At 38.4% G+C, this 18,267-nt stretch overlaps 1 protein-coding gene across 2 annotated transcripts in view; it reads right to left on the bottom strand.

The window, feature by feature from the left end:
- Positions 1–17,971, bottom strand: part of armc9 (armadillo repeat containing 9) — a 31,050-nt gene extending 13,079 nt beyond the window's left edge. The window contains exons 1-20 of one of the 2 annotated variants that reach the window (XM_027290437.1): positions 17,670–17,971; positions 17,171–17,336; positions 16,833–16,958; positions 16,550–16,720; positions 15,932–16,087; positions 15,704–15,796; positions 13,907–13,931; positions 13,353–13,510; positions 12,941–13,039; positions 12,297–12,332; positions 9,892–9,926; positions 9,689–9,800; positions 8,791–8,883; positions 6,984–7,074; positions 6,331–6,454; positions 5,884–6,023; positions 2,263–2,339; positions 1,836–1,910; positions 446–536; positions 141–193 (exon numbers count right to left, since the gene is read on the bottom strand). In XM_027290437.1, the coding sequence (XP_027146238.1) occupies positions 141–193; positions 446–536; positions 1,836–1,910; positions 2,263–2,339; positions 5,884–6,023; positions 6,331–6,454; positions 6,984–7,074; positions 8,791–8,883; positions 9,689–9,800; positions 9,892–9,926; positions 12,297–12,332; positions 12,941–13,039; positions 13,353–13,510; positions 13,907–13,931; positions 15,704–15,796; positions 15,932–16,087; positions 16,550–16,720; positions 16,833–16,958; positions 17,171–17,245 (1,830 nt within the window). In that variant the 5' untranslated portion in view covers positions 17,246–17,336; positions 17,670–17,971. The remainder of the gene's footprint in view (positions 1–140; positions 194–445; positions 537–1,835; positions 1,911–2,262; positions 2,340–5,883; positions 6,024–6,330; positions 6,455–6,983; positions 7,075–8,790; positions 8,884–9,688; positions 9,801–9,891; positions 9,927–12,296; positions 12,333–12,940; positions 13,040–13,352; positions 13,511–13,906; positions 13,932–15,703; positions 15,797–15,931; positions 16,088–16,549; positions 16,721–16,832; positions 16,959–17,170; positions 17,337–17,669) is intronic. The other variant, XM_027290438.1, reaches the window with a different exon arrangement.
- Between the last annotated feature and the right edge of the window lie 296 nt (positions 17,972–18,267).

Raw genomic sequence — 18,267 nt, 5'->3', positions numbered from 1 at the left:
AAGTTTTGTTGTTCCGATCTGTTTTTGTTTATACAGTATAATCCTGTAGCTGTGTTGAACCAAGGTATAGGTTGATACAGAATATGATGAAAAAACGCATTAATTCATCAGTGTCCAAAAAGCTTGATGGGAGGACTTACGTCATTGTCGTCCTCTTCTTCTTCATCGTCTGATTCTGGCCCCTCTTCATCAGCTGGGTGCAGCACAGCCACAGCGCAATGAATAAACAAGCAAGTACATTTTTCAAAACAACAACAGCACCGACTGCTTCACTTTGGAATATGATACCTGTATAATTGAAATGATCTTCATATGTAACTGTTCAATTTCCTACTATGTAAAGTTAATTCTACTACTTCTACTACACAAATACACTTTAAATAACATACACACATACGACATACCCTGTATGAGTACACAGAATTGTAAATTTGATTTCACTGACCTGAGTTTAGCTGTTTAATGATGAACTCAATCTGTCTGTTTAGGTCTGGGTTCTCCTCCTTGCTGTAGCAGCGAAGAATCTCCTCTACACTCTGCAAACATGTGAAAGGAAACACATGTAACACCTAAGTAGGTTTTCAACTGAAAGTTAACTCAAATCAGTGACTCTAAAGGTAAGATATAGCTCAAAGGTGCTCATTTTAAGACATGCAAATGAGTTGATTATAACATCCTATAACTATGTTAATAATCTTAATGGTTGGATCTAGTCGCATCCACAAAGACATCCACCACAAATTTCATTGCATGAAGTAAAACTCTCTCAGCTGAGCGTGCCTGACTCCATCTGCAGGTGGATCACAAATTTCCTGTCTGACAGGAAGCAGCACGTGAAGCCCGGAAACACATCTCTGACTACCAGACAGTCAGCACCGTATCCCCCCAGGGCTCCATTGAGAATTTCAGGAGGAACTCAGCCTCGCCTGCCCCCATCACCCTGTATAACTCTCTAATCAACACTGTGGAGTCTTTCCACTTCCTGGGAACCATCATCTCCCAGGAAGCATGGCAGAGGATGTACTTCCTGCGGCAGCTGAAGAAATTCAACCTGCCAAACACAATGATTATGGTGCACTTCTACACCACCATTAAGTCAATCCTCACCTCCATTACCATCTGGTACACTGCTGCCACTGCCAAGGACAAGGGCAGACTGCAGCGCGTCATTCAGTCTGCTGAGAAGGTGATCGGCTGCACTCGGTCGCCTCCAGGACCCTGAGGTGTGCAGGAATGATTGTGGCTGACCCCTCCCACCCAGAACACAAACTCTTTGAGACACTGCCCTGTGGTAGGAGGCTGTGGTCCATCAGGACCAAAACCTCACGCCAGAAAAACTGTTTTTCCCCCCCATCTGCCACTGGCCTCATTAACAAGGCCCAGAGCCCCCTCTGATACTGACTCTCACCCTCCAACCCCACACGTTACATTAACGTAGGCTCTAGTAGGAACTCTATGAGTTACATTAACGCATACACTTTATTTAACATAATTTCGATAAATATTTTGCACATTTAAAATATTCTGCATGCTGATTTTATATCTTTCTTATATGTTTACGAGATGTTTGTTATGCACCAGTAACACCAAGACAAATTCCTTGTATGTGAAAGCCTACTTGGCAATAAACCTGATTCTGATTCAATTACATTTCCAACACAACACACCGGTTCACCAGTCCCTGGATACAGTGGCTGTGTCAAATAACTGTGAACACTTGTTGTTTCCCCTCCAAACACCGGCTGTGTGGTGACATAAAGAGGCAAATGCAGAGCAAAAAACACACAACTGTGTCTGTTTCCTCCATGCAGGTGAAGACATTTCTGTTATCTCACCATCTCTTTTGCTTCCTGTCTCACAGAGGGAATACACAGGACGCTGTACAGGGCTCCATTCACATATGGCCGAATCTGAGGAAAGGAAAATAACACACACACACACACACTCAGGCCAAGCTTGTATGAACATGCAAAGGAAAAAAAAAAGAAAAACATGAATACAAGGAAGAAAGAATGCTTATGCAGTGTACCAGTATATATAAGATACAAATTGTAGCAGTGGTGACAACAGCTTTAGTCAATGGTACTCTAAAGTTGTTAACAACCATTCATAAAAATGAAGCTAGTGTTGTTCACACTTTAAAGACATAAGTGAAGCTGTATTCATGTATCCCTGTGAATGCTATTTAGTAATGAAGTGGTGGCATTACATGCATTGTGCGTGTAACATCTGTGTGCAAGTGTTGACGGATGCGTATATCACCTCATGGTTCTCATGTCCAAGGAGGTCAGTTAGAACCTTTAGCACATGTTTGGCGTTCTCTGCACACTTCCTTTTTCCTGTACAAAGACAGCCATCTGATCAGAACACATGCACACACAAACATATACACACGCTTCAATTTAATAACCTACAATGTGAAGGACAGTGTGTTCTTAATCGTTTTATGCTAAGATAACCTTTCACAAAGATTAATAGTTGTTTTTGTTTTTATAATTTTTTTATTGGCGATCAGCATTTCACAGTTATCAATACAAGGTATAGAGTTATACCACAGCTGTTTCCCCTGCCTTTTTTTTTTTTAAATGAGAACAACAAACCAGAAAATACAACTTCTCCCAAAACCAATGAGGAGGAGGAGAAAAAAAATAAATAAAATGACATAAAATTAAATAAAATAAAAATAAATAATAACAATGATATAAGAAAATATGTAAGAAAATAAGTAAAAATACATGAGAATTAATTGAATGGTGAGGAAGAAGGAAATAAATTAATACTAGACTAAAATAAATAATATAACATATTAAAGGAGGTAACGGAGAAAGAATATTACTAATATTAAGGACAATAGATAAGTAAATAAAGGATGCTCAGTGTGTACAATATAAAATTAGATAATGAAAAAAAAATTGATGCGTCAAATCAATTTAGTTAGGATCCAGAAAGGTGAGGGTGTTAACATAAGTGATGAGAGGTTGCCATCTTTTATAAAAATTGGAGAATATTTAACTTTTTCCAAAGATAAAAAAAGACATTAAATCATTCAACCAAGAAGTAGAAGGAGGGGCATTTGGACTTTTCCAATGTAACAAAATGATTCTGCGGGCTATAAGCCAGGCAAAGGCAACGTCATCAGAGTTTTTCTTAGTGAGACTAGTTGGAGTACGGTGTACTTCAAAGATAGATATCACTGGGCAGGGTTCCAACATGATATTAAGGACTTTGTCTAATGATTAAAAAAAAAGATATGACCAGACGTTGACTAACTTGGGACAGAAAAAAAAAACATATGAACATGATCTGCTGGGTATAAACCACATCTATCACAGATATCGTTTGTGCCTGGAAATAGCCGCCTACTAAGTCTGGTTTTTGTGAGATGAATTTTATGGAGGACCTTAAATTGGATTAAACTAAATCAAATCAAATCAAATAAATAAATAAATGTTGAGATCGCTTTGTCTAAGGTTTGTAAAAACGATTTGGATAGAAAAATAGGAAGACACTGAAGAAGAAACAAAAATCTCGGAAGAATGTTTATTTTAACTGAATTAATTCTGCCTACTAGCGAGAGAGGGAGAGATTCCCAGCACGCCAGATCAGTCTTAATTTCAGTAACCAGCTTAGTGAAATTATTTTTGTGTAATGAAGGAAAGGAATGAGACACATTAATACCTAAGTAACGAAAACTATTATGAGCTAATCGGAATGGTAGTGCCCTTGATGAGATCTGTTTGGCTGCTTTGTTCACCGGAAAACACTCGCTTTTGCTAATGTTTTTTATAACCTGAGAACGATCCAAAAATGATCAAGGTTTGTAAAATATTATTGACACAACTAACTGGGTCTGTGACATATAACAACAGATCATCAGCATAGAGAGATACTCGATGTTCCAGACCACCTCTGACAATTCCAGTAAAACAAAAAGAGGATTTGAGAGCAATGGGAAGAGGCTCTATTGCTATGGCAAAAAGGAAGGGGGACATAGGGCAACTTTGGCGTGTCCCTCTTAATAGAGGGAAATATTCAGACCTTTGAAAATTAGTTGTCACACAAGCAGAGGGGGCAGAGTATAAAAGTTGTATCCAAGAAATGAATTTAGACCCAAAGCTAAATTTCCCCAAAACAGAAAACAAATAATCCCACTCAACACGACAAAGGCTTTCTCTGCATCTAAGGATATGACCATTTCAACAGTTTGAGATGTGTTAGGAGAAAGCACGATATTTAGAAATCTTCTAATGTTAGTTGAAAGTTGCCGACCTCTAACAAACCCTGTTTGATCTGGGGAAATTATGCCTGGTAGACAAGGGTCCCAACGACATGCTAGCACTTTAGCTAGAAGTTTCACATCTGAATTTAATAAACTTATAGGTCTCCAGCTTGATTTGATCTAAGTTCTTGTCTTTTTTGGGAATAAGTGAGATTAAGGCCTGATTTAAAGCTGGAGGCAGAGAACCCCACTTCAGTGAATTATTAAACATGTCTAGTAACAAAGGAGCCAGTTGATGGGAGAATTTTTTATAAAAGTCCACCGGAAATCGATCCGGCCCTAGGGCTATAGGGTATATTGTATTTTTATCTTTCTCTACATGTACGGTAAGTTAATAAAACCACCAATAAATCAAAGGCAGTGAAGCAGACCCTGTGAAACTGTACCGACAAAGAGTGAGTGTACCTTTGCTCAACTTGTGTAACATGTGAAATGTTAACCAATACACTCTAGATATGACGATGAAATAAGTGAAAGGAGTGCACAGATAAGCACTGTGCTCAGAAAAAGCTGTAAAAACTAATATATGTATTAAATATTAACAGAAACATGATTACCATAATAAAATCATTCAAGAGGAACAAAGTTAGACAGAGACTCTACTCTGCTTTAAAAATAGTAAGATTGATTTTTATTTATTTATTTGTTTTTAAACACACTTGCTAAGTGCTTTTAATTAGAAATGATTGCATGGCAAGTCAAAAATTTCTAAAGCAATCTAACAGGAACCTACAATGTTCTGCTGAACGTACAAAGCAGCAACTTAAACAAAAATTACAATCAAATAATTAGCATTGTCAGTGGTGCGTCACGCTGCCATCCACCTCCACAATTTCAGATGAATGTCTTCAAAAGTCCACTGAAATTTCAAAAAGGCACAGAAGCATGTCTGCAAAACTATCTTAGATAGGAATACTTTATTACAGAAGCTGTAAAGCTGTGTTTCAATGTTGTTATCAAGATAACAGGTTAATTATTTCATTATGCCACGATAATGTGGAAAGACTAATTTCATAAAATAACAAATAAAAACTAAAACAAAACTGTCCTCACAAACTTAGCATTATTTATTTGCATTTAGCCTTATCAGTTTACCTTACCTTACACTTGTGTCCACTAGCTGTGGGACAGTAATATAAATATATATAATATAAATACAAAAATAAAATAAACAATGCAATGCTAAAAAATATAGACGCTATACAAAAAAACAAGGGGTATTCATAAAAAGTGAATGCTGTATCTTGCTTGTATTTGTGTAGCAAATGGTAAAAGCCGGATGTTACATGTTGCACATTATTAGACAATTATTACTCATGTGGTTATTGCTCGTGACGCACAGGTAAGATTATTGCACAGGACGTTATGAAGGTAAAGTTATCAGAGACTATCCCGGCTACAACCTCACAGGCTTTGTTATCTTGAGATAATAGGACAACTAACTTTCCAATGCCGTTAAACCTCACCCAGTACTGTTAGATAACCATTGTAAATCAAGTTACTATGCTTGCACAGTGTGTTGTGAGGAAAATGTCAAGCCAAACTCCACAAAGGGATTTTTTAACTGTGGCCCTGCTCTGTGTCTAGCTGTGCCTCGCCGTTACCTTTTGTTCGTAGACACAGGTTCATGAGCAGAGCTGCAGAGTACTCCAGGGTGTAGTCACTCAGGCAGTCTGAATCCTGCAGCTCATCCACCAACCATCCAATCAGATCATCTGCTATCATGGCCGTCTGCTGGCTTCTCCTATCAAGACATGATGATAAATGTTGGATTAAAAACAACTTGAACATTATTATTTGTGTTCCTCCGCAGAACAGGAATTCCGGTGGAAGTCTAAAATCACATGAAATCTGTATCAAAGAAACATTAGAGATATCCAAATATATCTATTTTATTTCAGTACTATGTGCCTTAGGTTAATTGTGCATATTAATATTGGCTTATTATGATTATAAGCCATCTACAAGCAGAAATAATTCATTAGGATGGCTTGTGAATGGTTACCCTGGAAAAAAGGGTTCATAAAAACAGTGGTCATTTTAAAATTTACCTAAGGCTGAGTTTCTGCAGGGCCACTAGCACATTCTCTCGAGTCAGGGAGTCTTTTTCCTCCTTCCTCAGTGCCTCTGTTAGAAGTCTCAGAAGAATTGGGATTTGGGAGAGGTAAACCCGACCTGTAAGCGTTAACAAAACATGTAATCGGTTTTAAATTTCTAACTGACATTGTTTTAACATTTAAGTTACTAATATTGGCTTCAGCAATGACAGATACAACTGTGAACACTTGTGAGGACAATATAACTCACCAATGATGGTTAAACCTGATGCGAAATATTCTACCATCTCTTGGAGTTCACAAATTACTAGTGTCACATCAGATGTCTTCATGAGTATTTAAAGTTCCTCAAGCATTTTAGGCATTCAACAAGTCAAGGCTGCCAAATCCAAATGAAACTTACTTCATTTACTTGTTGTTGAGATTAAATATCTAGTTAACATTTAATCTCAACAACAAGTAAAAGTTTCATTTGGATTTGGCAGCCTTGACTTGACCACAACCACATACTACAAAACAGAAAGTAATTCAGAAGTTATGATAAAAGGTCTTTTATGAATCTCTGTCTACAAAATGCGTCCGGTCAGACAATGACTCATGTTACCAGTAAGGAATGATGCTTAACCAAATGGCAGTTGGGCACTTACCTTCTGCGAGGGAAGCGAATGCATTGATGAGACGAGCCATGTATTGGCGGACAATCTCATCGTTTGATCTCATTAGATCAAGCACGGTTTTCTGTGAAAATGACCAAATACATAGTAGCTCAAAAGGATGTCTGGCAGCTCTCGTAGCATATGAGCAGGGCTACAGGCGGTATTGTTACATCTGCTCTTTTGTCAGAGCGGTGTCCAGGCGAATAGTGGCGGGCAGGCATCTTTTATGTACTGCCCACATGTCCTCGTTGAAACATTATCTGTAGGCACTCTTCTTATTACAGCCGTTTCATGATTGTTAAATAGTATTTGAACAGAATTTTGTTTTTCTATGGTCATTTTACTGTTAACCAAGCTAGCTGTCAAAGACTGAAGAGTTTCAACCTTCTAACTACCTGTTAAATCACTGCTGGGTTTTTTTATTCTTTTTGTTTCTGTGAACTGTAACTTTATATATCTATATATATATATATATATATATATATATATATATATATATATAATATTATATATATATATAATATATATATATATATATTTACCACAACGTGCGTATGTGAATACTTAATAATCACTATCACTGAATTAATTGGCCAATACTGTTTTCACCGTAAAACCAGTCAAACAAGTTAAACCCTCAAACCTGGCCTTGTGAAGGCAGAACAGGCAGCATTATGTTAATTTGTCAGTAAGAATATTTGTATAAAAGCAGGTGAGCATGTGAAATGCACCTATAAATAAAGTTTGCATGGAGACAAGGACAAATTCTTCTTCAGGCACACAGTTTCTTTGAAACTGGCCAGACCAAAGTGAATGGGGCATTATATGACCCTTAAATGGCCAGACTGTTCCCTGCTGTAGGATCATTTAGGCTTTTTGTTCTCGTCAAACACAAAACATTTATGCTTGGGATGTGATTCTAAGACATTTGCCACTATTATTAGGGCTCTCTACAGTAAATGCTGTCATTTATAGGTGGCATAGAGTACTGTAAGTACAAAGACAGAGAGCTCAGGTGTGAGGCGAGGATCATTTACTTTTCTGTAACGGGACCGCCTTGGAATGTTAAAATAAAATAAAAGAGAAGAAAAAAACAACAATAAAGCTTGTGAGAAAGACATGGCTGATGATGAAATACGGAATATAATTGTCCTTAGCTGGTCAGGCCTTTTGTTAAATACCTTAGTGAAGAGACTGCTACTTAATCACAGCCTGAGAACATGTCATAAGAAGTCTACAGACAGATTAAAGTGAAATAATTACAATTAAACTACATACTTACATACTGTAGATAATATTGTGTGTCAGGGTGTCAGATTGGATTATTTGTCAAGACAAGAGTTAGCTCCAACTATATGTGACTTCACTATCAATTAACTATCAATAAAGACATTGTTCATACTCAAAATATTTTAAAATGGTGGCAAACAGATATTATTTCAGACATCTGAACTGTCCACTTTGTCGTCTACACTCACTGTGCAGCATTAGGTCAACGGCAGGTGAGAAACAAACCTGTGTGTACCCAGCAAATGTGCCAGTTCACCAGCTCAGGCCTGAAATCAGAGCCTAGGGATTAATTAGGCAGTCAGGCTAATAGATAAGAAGTTGTTTTTTTTTGTTTGTTTTTTACTTTTGCTCCAGTGGTTGCATGAAATATAGTTTGGGAAAAACAAAATCTGTCATTTCACTTCACACAAATAGACATTTTGGCAGAAATCCACCACAGTAATTACTTGATAATGTTCAAACACACTACAGTACAGTAACGTTGAAAGCTGTAGTCCTATGGTCCCACCTGTTTAGTGCTGTAGCGCTCCAGCAGATCGTTACTGATATAGGCCTGAAGCACTGTGTCTCTCTGTTCACCAGGGAGGGAGCGAGTCAGTCTCTAAAAAAAAAGAAAAAACCCAAAAAACATGAGAGACCAGTGATGACTCAAAAATGTACACGTGGAAAGTAAATATGAAAGGCCTCCAGTATTTATTCTTCCCCTAGAGATGTATAGAAAAGACAATATGGGCCTGCTATGTGGACAGAATATATCCAGTGGTGGCAGCAAATATTTGCTAGGTTAACATTCTGTTATTTCTGTACAGCAGACTGTTTCAACAAGTCTGTAATTAATCACTTGCTACACATTATCCCTTATATAAAAAACGTGGCAAAGCTTGGAAATGCTAAATCTGACTATACTGTCAAGTAAGTTCAACTTTTTTTTAGCCTGTTTTACAAGAAACATAACAATGGTACAAATGTAGCACACACTAAAAGGATATCACACTAGTGTCTTTCTAAAATGCTCATTCACAATCGTGTATAGCCCTAATATATGTTAGGGAGATAATCCACAAAATAATCATTGAGGGTTAGGAATTAATTGAATTTCAGCAATTGTGGTGATATTTCCCTTTCATATTAATTTCTCAAACATTTGGCTGCAAATGTGACACTAAACTGAAATTATATAAAATGGGTAATTTTAACAAAAACAGTAAACAAAAAAAAGTTTAATAAATATATGAGGATAAAGAAAAGTGTGGACAAAAGAGACGCAGCAGTGCTTGTACGTGTTGAGACAAAAAAAATATTGTCACGTTAGTGACTAATTCTATATTATGCAAAATATAACTCGAGGCATAGGGAGAAAAGGAGATGATGATGAACATACTGTAAATAAGAATATGAATACTCACCCAGCGCAGTGCCTGAAGCAGCAGGGACCGGAGTCTGTCTGGGCCTTCAAACAGGTCTTTCTTCAGCTTATCATAGTCTAGTGAGGGCAGCATTGGCACTTCCTTGGGTCTCCTGGAAAATAATTAAAAAGAGACATGTCAGCCCTTGTTTATTATGGCACTTGATTGAAACTTTACAGATTAACAGAAAACTGATGACTTACTGTGGTGCGATGGATGCTCGGAGCATCGAGGAGGCCTGTAAGACAAAGAGGAGTAGAGTGTATATCAGATTTTGATCATTTCAGACTACATTTATCACATTCTTATGTTAACGTGTTGAAGGACATAACCCATGCAACGGTTTCTCTTTTATCATTCTTACTATGTGGTTAGATAATGTCTATAGATGTCATTAGCTGTTGATTTTTTGGACATGCATATGGACATGCTCGTGGTACATGCTGAATACTCGGACATATACAGAACAGTGCTGTTTAGCAACGTCACCCATGCAGTCAGTGACAAGAAGGCTAAGATAATTCAGCAATTAAAAAGTACCAGAGAGGGCAGGTTAGTGTGAAATAGCCATCCCTCCATTTGTTGCACCTCAGTGCATGTTGTTGCTTTAGAGAAAAGAAAATGGAGTCTTCTGAACGCAGTAATATATTGTTGCAGTGATTTGTGGGTGTGTCGAGGAGGGGTGAAAGAACTAATTATTAGTGTTTTCTACCATTGAAAGGGGATTTTAAGGCCTGGAATCCAATCTGAAGCCTGGGTGGTAAGGCCTATAGCAGAAGCAGTGTAAGGTCAGGTGGGTGATGCGTGGCGTCTGAGGTATCATGTGGTCTGGCCACATTTTTGCTTTGGTGTGCAGCAGGTAATACGGAAGTGGGGGAGAACATTGATACTTGGATTCCATCCCAAATTCCTTTCTCTCTGCAGAAAAAGAATTTTCCCTGAATAATGCTAAAGGGCAAGGGGACATGTTACCCTCAGACATTTGACACTCGGGTGTCTGAACTCTCAGGCCAGGGGGGCTAGGGAGGGGTCTGATTAAGAGTGACATCAAGCAGACAATGTACAAAAAGGTTGGATGGTTAAATTATTATCTGCAACAATGACAGCAGAGTTAAAGCTAATGATTTCTACATTTTAAATAAAACTTGCAATTTAAGGCCACATTTATTCTCAGATTTCAGCGACACAAAGGAAAAACTTGACCTGAATTCTCTGACAATACACAGTTTACATAAAAGAAGCCTGAAGTCTTTATTTCACTTCTGAAGACCTCGGCAGGTCTTCGCACTATTTATTCTTTTATGGCTGCGAAGATATCAACTAAAGGCCATCTATTGTTGATGCTATTGTCTAAGCAGACAGCTCTGCGACCTCGTCTCACCCAGGATTTCTCACCACAGCGAGAAAAAAAAAGATCTGTGAGAGCCATCTCAATATTATGAAGGCATAAAGGGATAATTATGGCCAATTATGGCCTTGTTTGCCTTTCACACTCATTTTGAATGACCTGTCAGGGCTGGGTTTGTCACTGGCTGAAAGAAAAGCTTTGCTGGCTGGTCTTACGGCTGCAAAAAAACTGGCTGCTACTCGGTGGAAACCTCCGCACTCGCTCTCTTTTTGGGCATGGGTTCTAACATATCTGGATATTGCTTATTTGGAGCTGTCGATAGCCAAGGTCCATGGAGCAAAAGAGTCAGCAATACAGGCTTGGGATTTACTGTTAACTATTCTCCGTGGGTTGCAGGTGTAACTTGTGTGATGTGGAGTTCTGGATCCAGGGGGTGGGTGGGTTATTTGTGGGTGTTTTTTTCCCCCTCATATTCTGGTTTGTGTTAATTTAGCTGCTTGTTTGTCTGTATCACATGTTGCTGTTGTGGTTGTTACTTAAAATAAAATAAAAATTTGATCACAAAAAAAAAATATGGCCAATTATGGATTTAGGTTATTTATAGAAGAACAATTGTTTGTTTATGTGAGGGGAAATATGGTCTTTCAGGACTCGGTTACAGTTGAGACAAATATTTTATCCACAATACCAGGAATGATTACTGTCCTGCTTTTAGCAATCGTCCAAACTCATTATTTATATATTTTGTTGCTATTGCTCTGTGCTGTTATTGGTGCTACGAACTGTCACAATTATAAAGTGTCTTCTAAATTCTGCACCCTTAAACAAAATCGCAAAGCTAAACAAAGACTGACAGGATATACCTCAATAAAAAGACGACTGATAGACAATAAGGTGTTGAGGAGAGGAACAATGCCTGCGACTTTGAGAACAAATGACTTAAACAGGTACGCCCTGAAAGAGATGCTCTTGTTTGGCCTGACAAAAGAGATCATTCTTACAACAAACAAGGCCAAATATCGCTTTAAACTGGGGCAATCTAGTACAAACCAGAGGAGAATGGCAGGGAGGCTAAGTACAAAGGCAGGCCAAGAAAGGTAAGTCTGTAGTAGAGGAGGGGGTGGCAGATATAAAGATGAGGAAAAGGAGGAGGAAGACGTGGAGAAGGAGGGAGAAGAAGAGATATGGGGAGGCACAAGCATGATGAGAAGTGGGGACCTGCGCGATGACAAGAAGTAAAGATGAAAACATGAAACTTACATAACCATCATCATAGGGACTCATAGAGTAATATCCCTTTTGTGGACAAAAGCATCACACACGCAAAAACACAAACACACAGAAAGAGGTTGTTCAGTTCAAAAACAGAAAGACACAAGATTTCACAAAGCAGTTCAACACCACAATGAGTGCCACTGACAGTACGCGTGACAGTCAAGGTTCTAAGAGAGGACGGTTTAGACTAGCCACATGGAATAAGCCGTTACACAATGGTAACAACTAAAAATATGAACATTTTAATCAGCTATCTGTGGTTTACTTTGAATATTTCTAGTCTTGCCATTACATAAAAGTAATAAATCAAATGAAATATTTTTTTTTTTTAACAAAAAACAACAATTCAATTTCAAAAGCGGTTGATTGACTAAAGATTTGTATTTGAAATGATTCATTCCCTTCAGTGTTGTCATTGGGATTTTACTTTTCCACAAGCCGCTCACGTGTGTGTGTGTAGGCAATGCAACACCAGGATCCACGCAACTTTTTCCAGGATACAAACCGTATCAAATGTCCTCCCACTTGAAATGTTCCATACTTGGATAGAAATCATCTTGCCATGAGGCTTTGTTTGTTTCCAGTAAGGCATGGGAGAAGAAGAGACAGATACATTTGCTCTCACTCACTGTGCCAGGCCTTGTGAAGTCGGTGCTCTGCACCACGCTCTGCCTCATCTGGCTGCTGAACAGGCGAACACACACACTCTGTAGGTACTCAGGGGAGATCTGCAAAAACACAGCAGGCCCCTTGAGCTTTAATATACTGTGCATGTGTGTGACGATTGCCATTTTTGTGTCCTATTTTTACTGCTGTGTCATCTAGTAGCACGTGTGTGCACATTAAAAATACTTCAGTCTGTTTTAAAAAATACACAATGTGTATACAACTGCACATGGATGGAAGTTTAAACTTTACATATGCAGCCTAATTAAACCACTTATTAGTTCATTAGTATTGGTGTGTGTGTGTGTGTCTGTCACGTCTATGTAGCCCGTGAGTTAGAATGTGTTTGAGTCCCCCACAATCAAGCCAGCCAACCATTTTTCCGCTGACGGTGGCCTCCAATGAGTCGACCAGCTCAGCAGTGATCCCAATCAGGTTGTGGTAGTCGGCCTGCATCTTGTTGAACTTCCGCACATAGCTTATGATGCGGCGGTCCGATTCGACCAGTTGGAGTTGCAGCTGCTGTATGACCTCTGTGCAGAAAGGTGCAGAAAACAACATGAGTGACAAGTGTTTGTCATAACATATTAAATGTTTCATTTAAAACATTTTAAATAAATAGATGTTGATTCTCAATCTGATCTTTTAAAAGAACATTAACTGTTTAACCTTTATCAATCTCTATTTACAAAAGGCTGCACCAGTAACAGAGCTTATCTTATGACTTATCTAGCATAAGTCTTTGGCAAAGCTTCCCATCATCATAGATTCTTAAAGCCTAGTTAACAAATTAGGCACACAAATGATAGCAGTTAAAGGTGGTGTAAAGGTTGTGTAAAAATATAAATCATTTCTTTACCACTAACAAACATAAGTTGTTAGTATAGTCAGTCTGGAGTTGATATAGTATTATGTGGAGGAATATTTACCTTTAGTCGTCCTTCCTCCTTCCTTCTGGATGAAGTTTGTTAAAGAATACAAACTAGCACTAACCAAACATTTCTACTGGATTTGCTTCTTTATCCAAGGGTACAGACATACAATGAACAAGTACGTAGAATCAGAACACAAAATCTACAATCTACGGAGCACATAATACTTTGTTAAAATTAAAAGAAACCAGGAAGGCTTTGGATAAGCTCCCCACACATAAAACAGAAGGGGCCTTAAGATTCTCCAAACAACAATATTATGAGATGGGGAACATATCCAGTCACTTGCTAGCTTTTCAACTTCGTAAATCCCAAGCTAGTCGTGTGGTTTGTAAGATTGTACACCCCACACTTAAAAAAACAGTTTCACATCCAAAAGAAATAGCAGACGCTTCTGCAACATTCTACGAGAAGCTGTAAGAAGAGACTAGATCAAAAACTAAAAATAGCAACCCTTTGGCTTTTCTTTCCAGTCAGCATCTTCCCTCACTGTTAGGAGATGAAGCATTACAAATGATATCAGATATTATAGAAACTGAAATACGGGAAGCCATGTACGTATTGTTTTACGTAAGTCTGACAGGACATAAGACACACACACAGTATGTTGTACATCCTGTTTGAAGCTGGAATTTATCACAGACGCCATTTGTTAATGCGATAATCTGTTTTATCATTTGGAGATATAAGTGTACAAACAGTGTACAATAGAAGTTTGTACAACAGGGAGGGATAGATATTTGTCATAAAGCTCTTGCGTAGGCAAACATTTAGTGTGTTTACATGTGCTTACGTAGACAGACGACTACAGAAATCTGATTTCGTGGATGTCTGGCCACATGTTTGGATTCAATTTTCACGTGTGAGTATGTTGTGTCAGCTGCTAAACGTTCTACCAGTTGAAGTCTTTGCTTCTTTATGGTTTATACATGTACAAACAAGACAGATTTTCTCTGATCGGCCTTTGAGATGATAGTTGCTATGTTAATGTGTATGCTTTGATCGTCAGCCAGTGGGGATAGGGTTTAGTTTCATGAATGTGCAAGGAGGAAAGTCGATCCACTGGGTTCCAGTAAAAGCAACAATACTTGTTATCCTTCACTTGCCCTTTTACTCTAAAGGGGTTAAGGTGAGTTAGTTTAGATTAGATTAGATCCTTCCATATTCAAGCATAGCCGTTTAAAAATGCAAATCAGACACGATTTGTTTGCAGGTTATGAAACGACCAGGTCTGGGCAACAGTCTGACTGTTAATTAATTCTTTAGTCACCTACAGAAAGGCTTTTTCTTTTTTTTTTTAGATTTAAAAGTGCAGCTTAGCCAGAGGACATAATGGAAATCACTCTGTACTTGGCCTGTGTTAAATCCCTGATTTGTTACCCTCTGATTTAGTTGTGTTTTTCCCCCACTAGCTGATTTATTATCCTAAAGCCAACTCCTTGTGACATTTGTGTACACGTATTTCACTTAATGTTATGCAGTTTTGTAAGGCACCTTTTGTGAGAGCTGTCAGGTGCTGTATGAACCCTGTTAACCACTGGCACTTTAGTAGAATACCACTGCCAAATGCCAAATTCAATGGTGATGTAAGAACTTTAATGGCCAAAAATTATTTTCCCACTACAGCTATTTAGCTGTGGTGGCAGTTTGTGTCACAAAAGCGTTTTGACACAGCTCGATTTGCATGCCACTGAAGACAGCAAAGACATTGAAACTAAAATATACAGTTCCACATTTGATCTCTTGATCATTTTCTCAGCAATGCCATGTGAGCAAGTCACAATAAAAGGATACATATATATTCAGGAGCCTTGGGGTGTTGGATGGCTTCAGCGTCACTGACAGAAACTGATCCAGCTTATCCCTCAACTGTGGTATCCAGGAATCCTAAATATACATAATGTGGATTGCAAAAAATATATTGTTATGTTCACTCTGAAGGTGGCACTGGGTAATAAAGTCGCTTACTACCAACTAGTTGGCAATAATTAACTAGCTAATGTTCCATGACTAGCAGCGCACCTGGAAAAGGTCTTTGAAGGAGGGGTGGACTGTGGGGTTGGGAACAAAAGGCAAGGCATAGTAAGGCAGAAACTTTGTGGTCTGGCTCAGTGCTGCCCCCCGAGTTTCCAGGTACTGCTTGAAGAGGGAAATCCTCTCCTCAAACTCAACTCGGTCCTGGAGACAGATTAGGGTTTATTTCAAGTCAATAACAAGATGTTAGTTAAGCCAAATACATAATTTAAAACATGTCGTCTGTCTCATAAACAGATGATCTAAAATTACGTGATTCTGTCTCTTGACGTGCTAACACCACTGAAAACTGAAAAAGCTGCTGCTATTTTTTAAATATCTTTACATTCACAGAAATTCAAAACGCAATGACCTACACGGGTATATTACATAATTTACAAATGACTGCTTGTGTAGTGCAACAACAACATCACAGATTCATCACACTCAGAAAAAGCCTTTAGCACAGCTTAGTGGACATTTTGATATATGCACACAGTGAAATTAGACTACAGGTAACGGTAGGGTTGGAAGACATAGATGAATTTTGTTTGCAGATAATAAAAACAAAACAACAACAACAAAGAAAAGAAAAGAAACAAAAAACATCAACTGGGATCTACATACATGTCTATTAGGGTGCCTCCTCAGTGGATAGATGGTGAAATGGATGTGGAGGTAGAACTCCAGGGCCTGGGCCTCGGTGTCTGTGTCTTTGACTTCAGATGGAATATTGTCTGTCCAAAGTTCGAAGAACACTTTGTGGTCTCCATCATCAAAGGAGCAGAGGAGGTCTTTCTAGAAAAGTCAAAGTTAAAGAAGAGATTGGGTTGGGAGGAAATCAAGAACTCTGAAACAATGTCATCAACCAACAAGTGCTGCAGGTTATACATTTTATGTTTATATTTACCTGAATGACACGGGTCTTTGAGTCTCTGAGGTTACTTCCTTGAGGCTTTGAGACAAGCTTGCCTTTGTTTTTGCACTCCTTCTCTAAACTCTGAACAGTATCTTCAAAGTCCCCAAACTTGAGATACTACAAAAGACACAAAACAAGTGTAAGAGGCATTAACTCCGCCTTAACCAGCGCAGAATGGAGATATATATATATTTTTTATGTGTCATAGAAATCAAACAAGCTGCACAACACATCGTAAACATATCACGCCATATCTAGCACGGTTTGTTGGAGAAAAGTTGCGTTTCTTCTCTTTCTATTTCTGTGTGCATTCTCAAAAATGCTGTTACCTCTTTGATCATCCCAAGAAGATCAGCTTCAGTTGCCAAGATGTCCCCCATCTTGGCTTCCTCCCTTGAACTCATGTGGTAAAAACCTTTTAAAACACCCACAGACAGCAAAGATCTCTGTTCTCGTTAAAGAACGCTTGTACTTCCAGCAAGCATTGTGTAGATCCTGCAAGGAGAGGACAGCACGGGTCACTGTTGGTATTCATATCAAGGGCAGCACCTCCAAAAACTTCAGAGTTCATTCAGAGTCTAAAATTCAGGTAAAGCTACAATACAAGAATGATGTAAAGCAACTCATACTAATACTATTCCATAAATAATCCAACTAAGTTTTACTGGCGTTTTAAAGCTGTGGCACATCGGCATGAACACAGAAATCATATTCTTTCTGCTTTTCAATTTTATTATTATCTTCAACTTCAGCCAGAATACATGTACGCTAGCACTAGCTGAGTAGCTAATCAGTCACCGTTATCTGACGTTCAGATGTATTTCTCACCTTATTCGCGCATCTTTGACTCGGTGAACAAAAGCTTATCTCGCTTTCACCGTGTTCATCCGCAGCTTAAACGTATACGGTCCATTTTTTTGCTTCACGTACACTGACACCAGTTAGCTCGTCATTAGCTGGCAACGGTACACAGATAGGACGCTAAAACACCTAGCAACCAAACAGTTGAGAAATGAAGGCTGGAAAGTAGGGGCAAATGTCGTAAATAACGACAACGCCGGCGTCCGGTTTGGTTCTATTTATTTCTCATAACTAAGTTACTGACTTCTTTATTAATATAATTTATTTTTTATCACACACGCATAATAACAATTCACTCGTCCGCTTTAAACGTTGTTAGTACCATAGACATATATACATAGACGTCGCATTGAGCGCTGAATCGTACGTCGACGTCGCCGCCATATTGGATAAGGCAGATCTGCCTGTAAACTAATACAAGGAAATGGACTGAACTTCATAAAGCGCCTTTCTACAAAGTTCTTTAAGTTAATGTCTCTTATACACCCATTCACACACACACTAATATATCTGGGAAACAAACAGGCACCAAAAACAACGTATGTAACTTTTAAAGTGATGATTA

The sequence above is a fragment of the Larimichthys crocea genome, chromosome XVII, assembly GCF_000972845.2.
Source record: "Larimichthys crocea isolate SSNF chromosome XVII, L_crocea_2.0, whole genome shotgun sequence".
Taxonomy (NCBI): Eukaryota; Metazoa; Chordata; class Actinopteri; family Sciaenidae; genus Larimichthys; species Larimichthys crocea.
The sequence above is the reverse complement of the archived record's forward strand: the minus strand, read 5'-3'. Positions and strand labels throughout refer to the sequence as shown.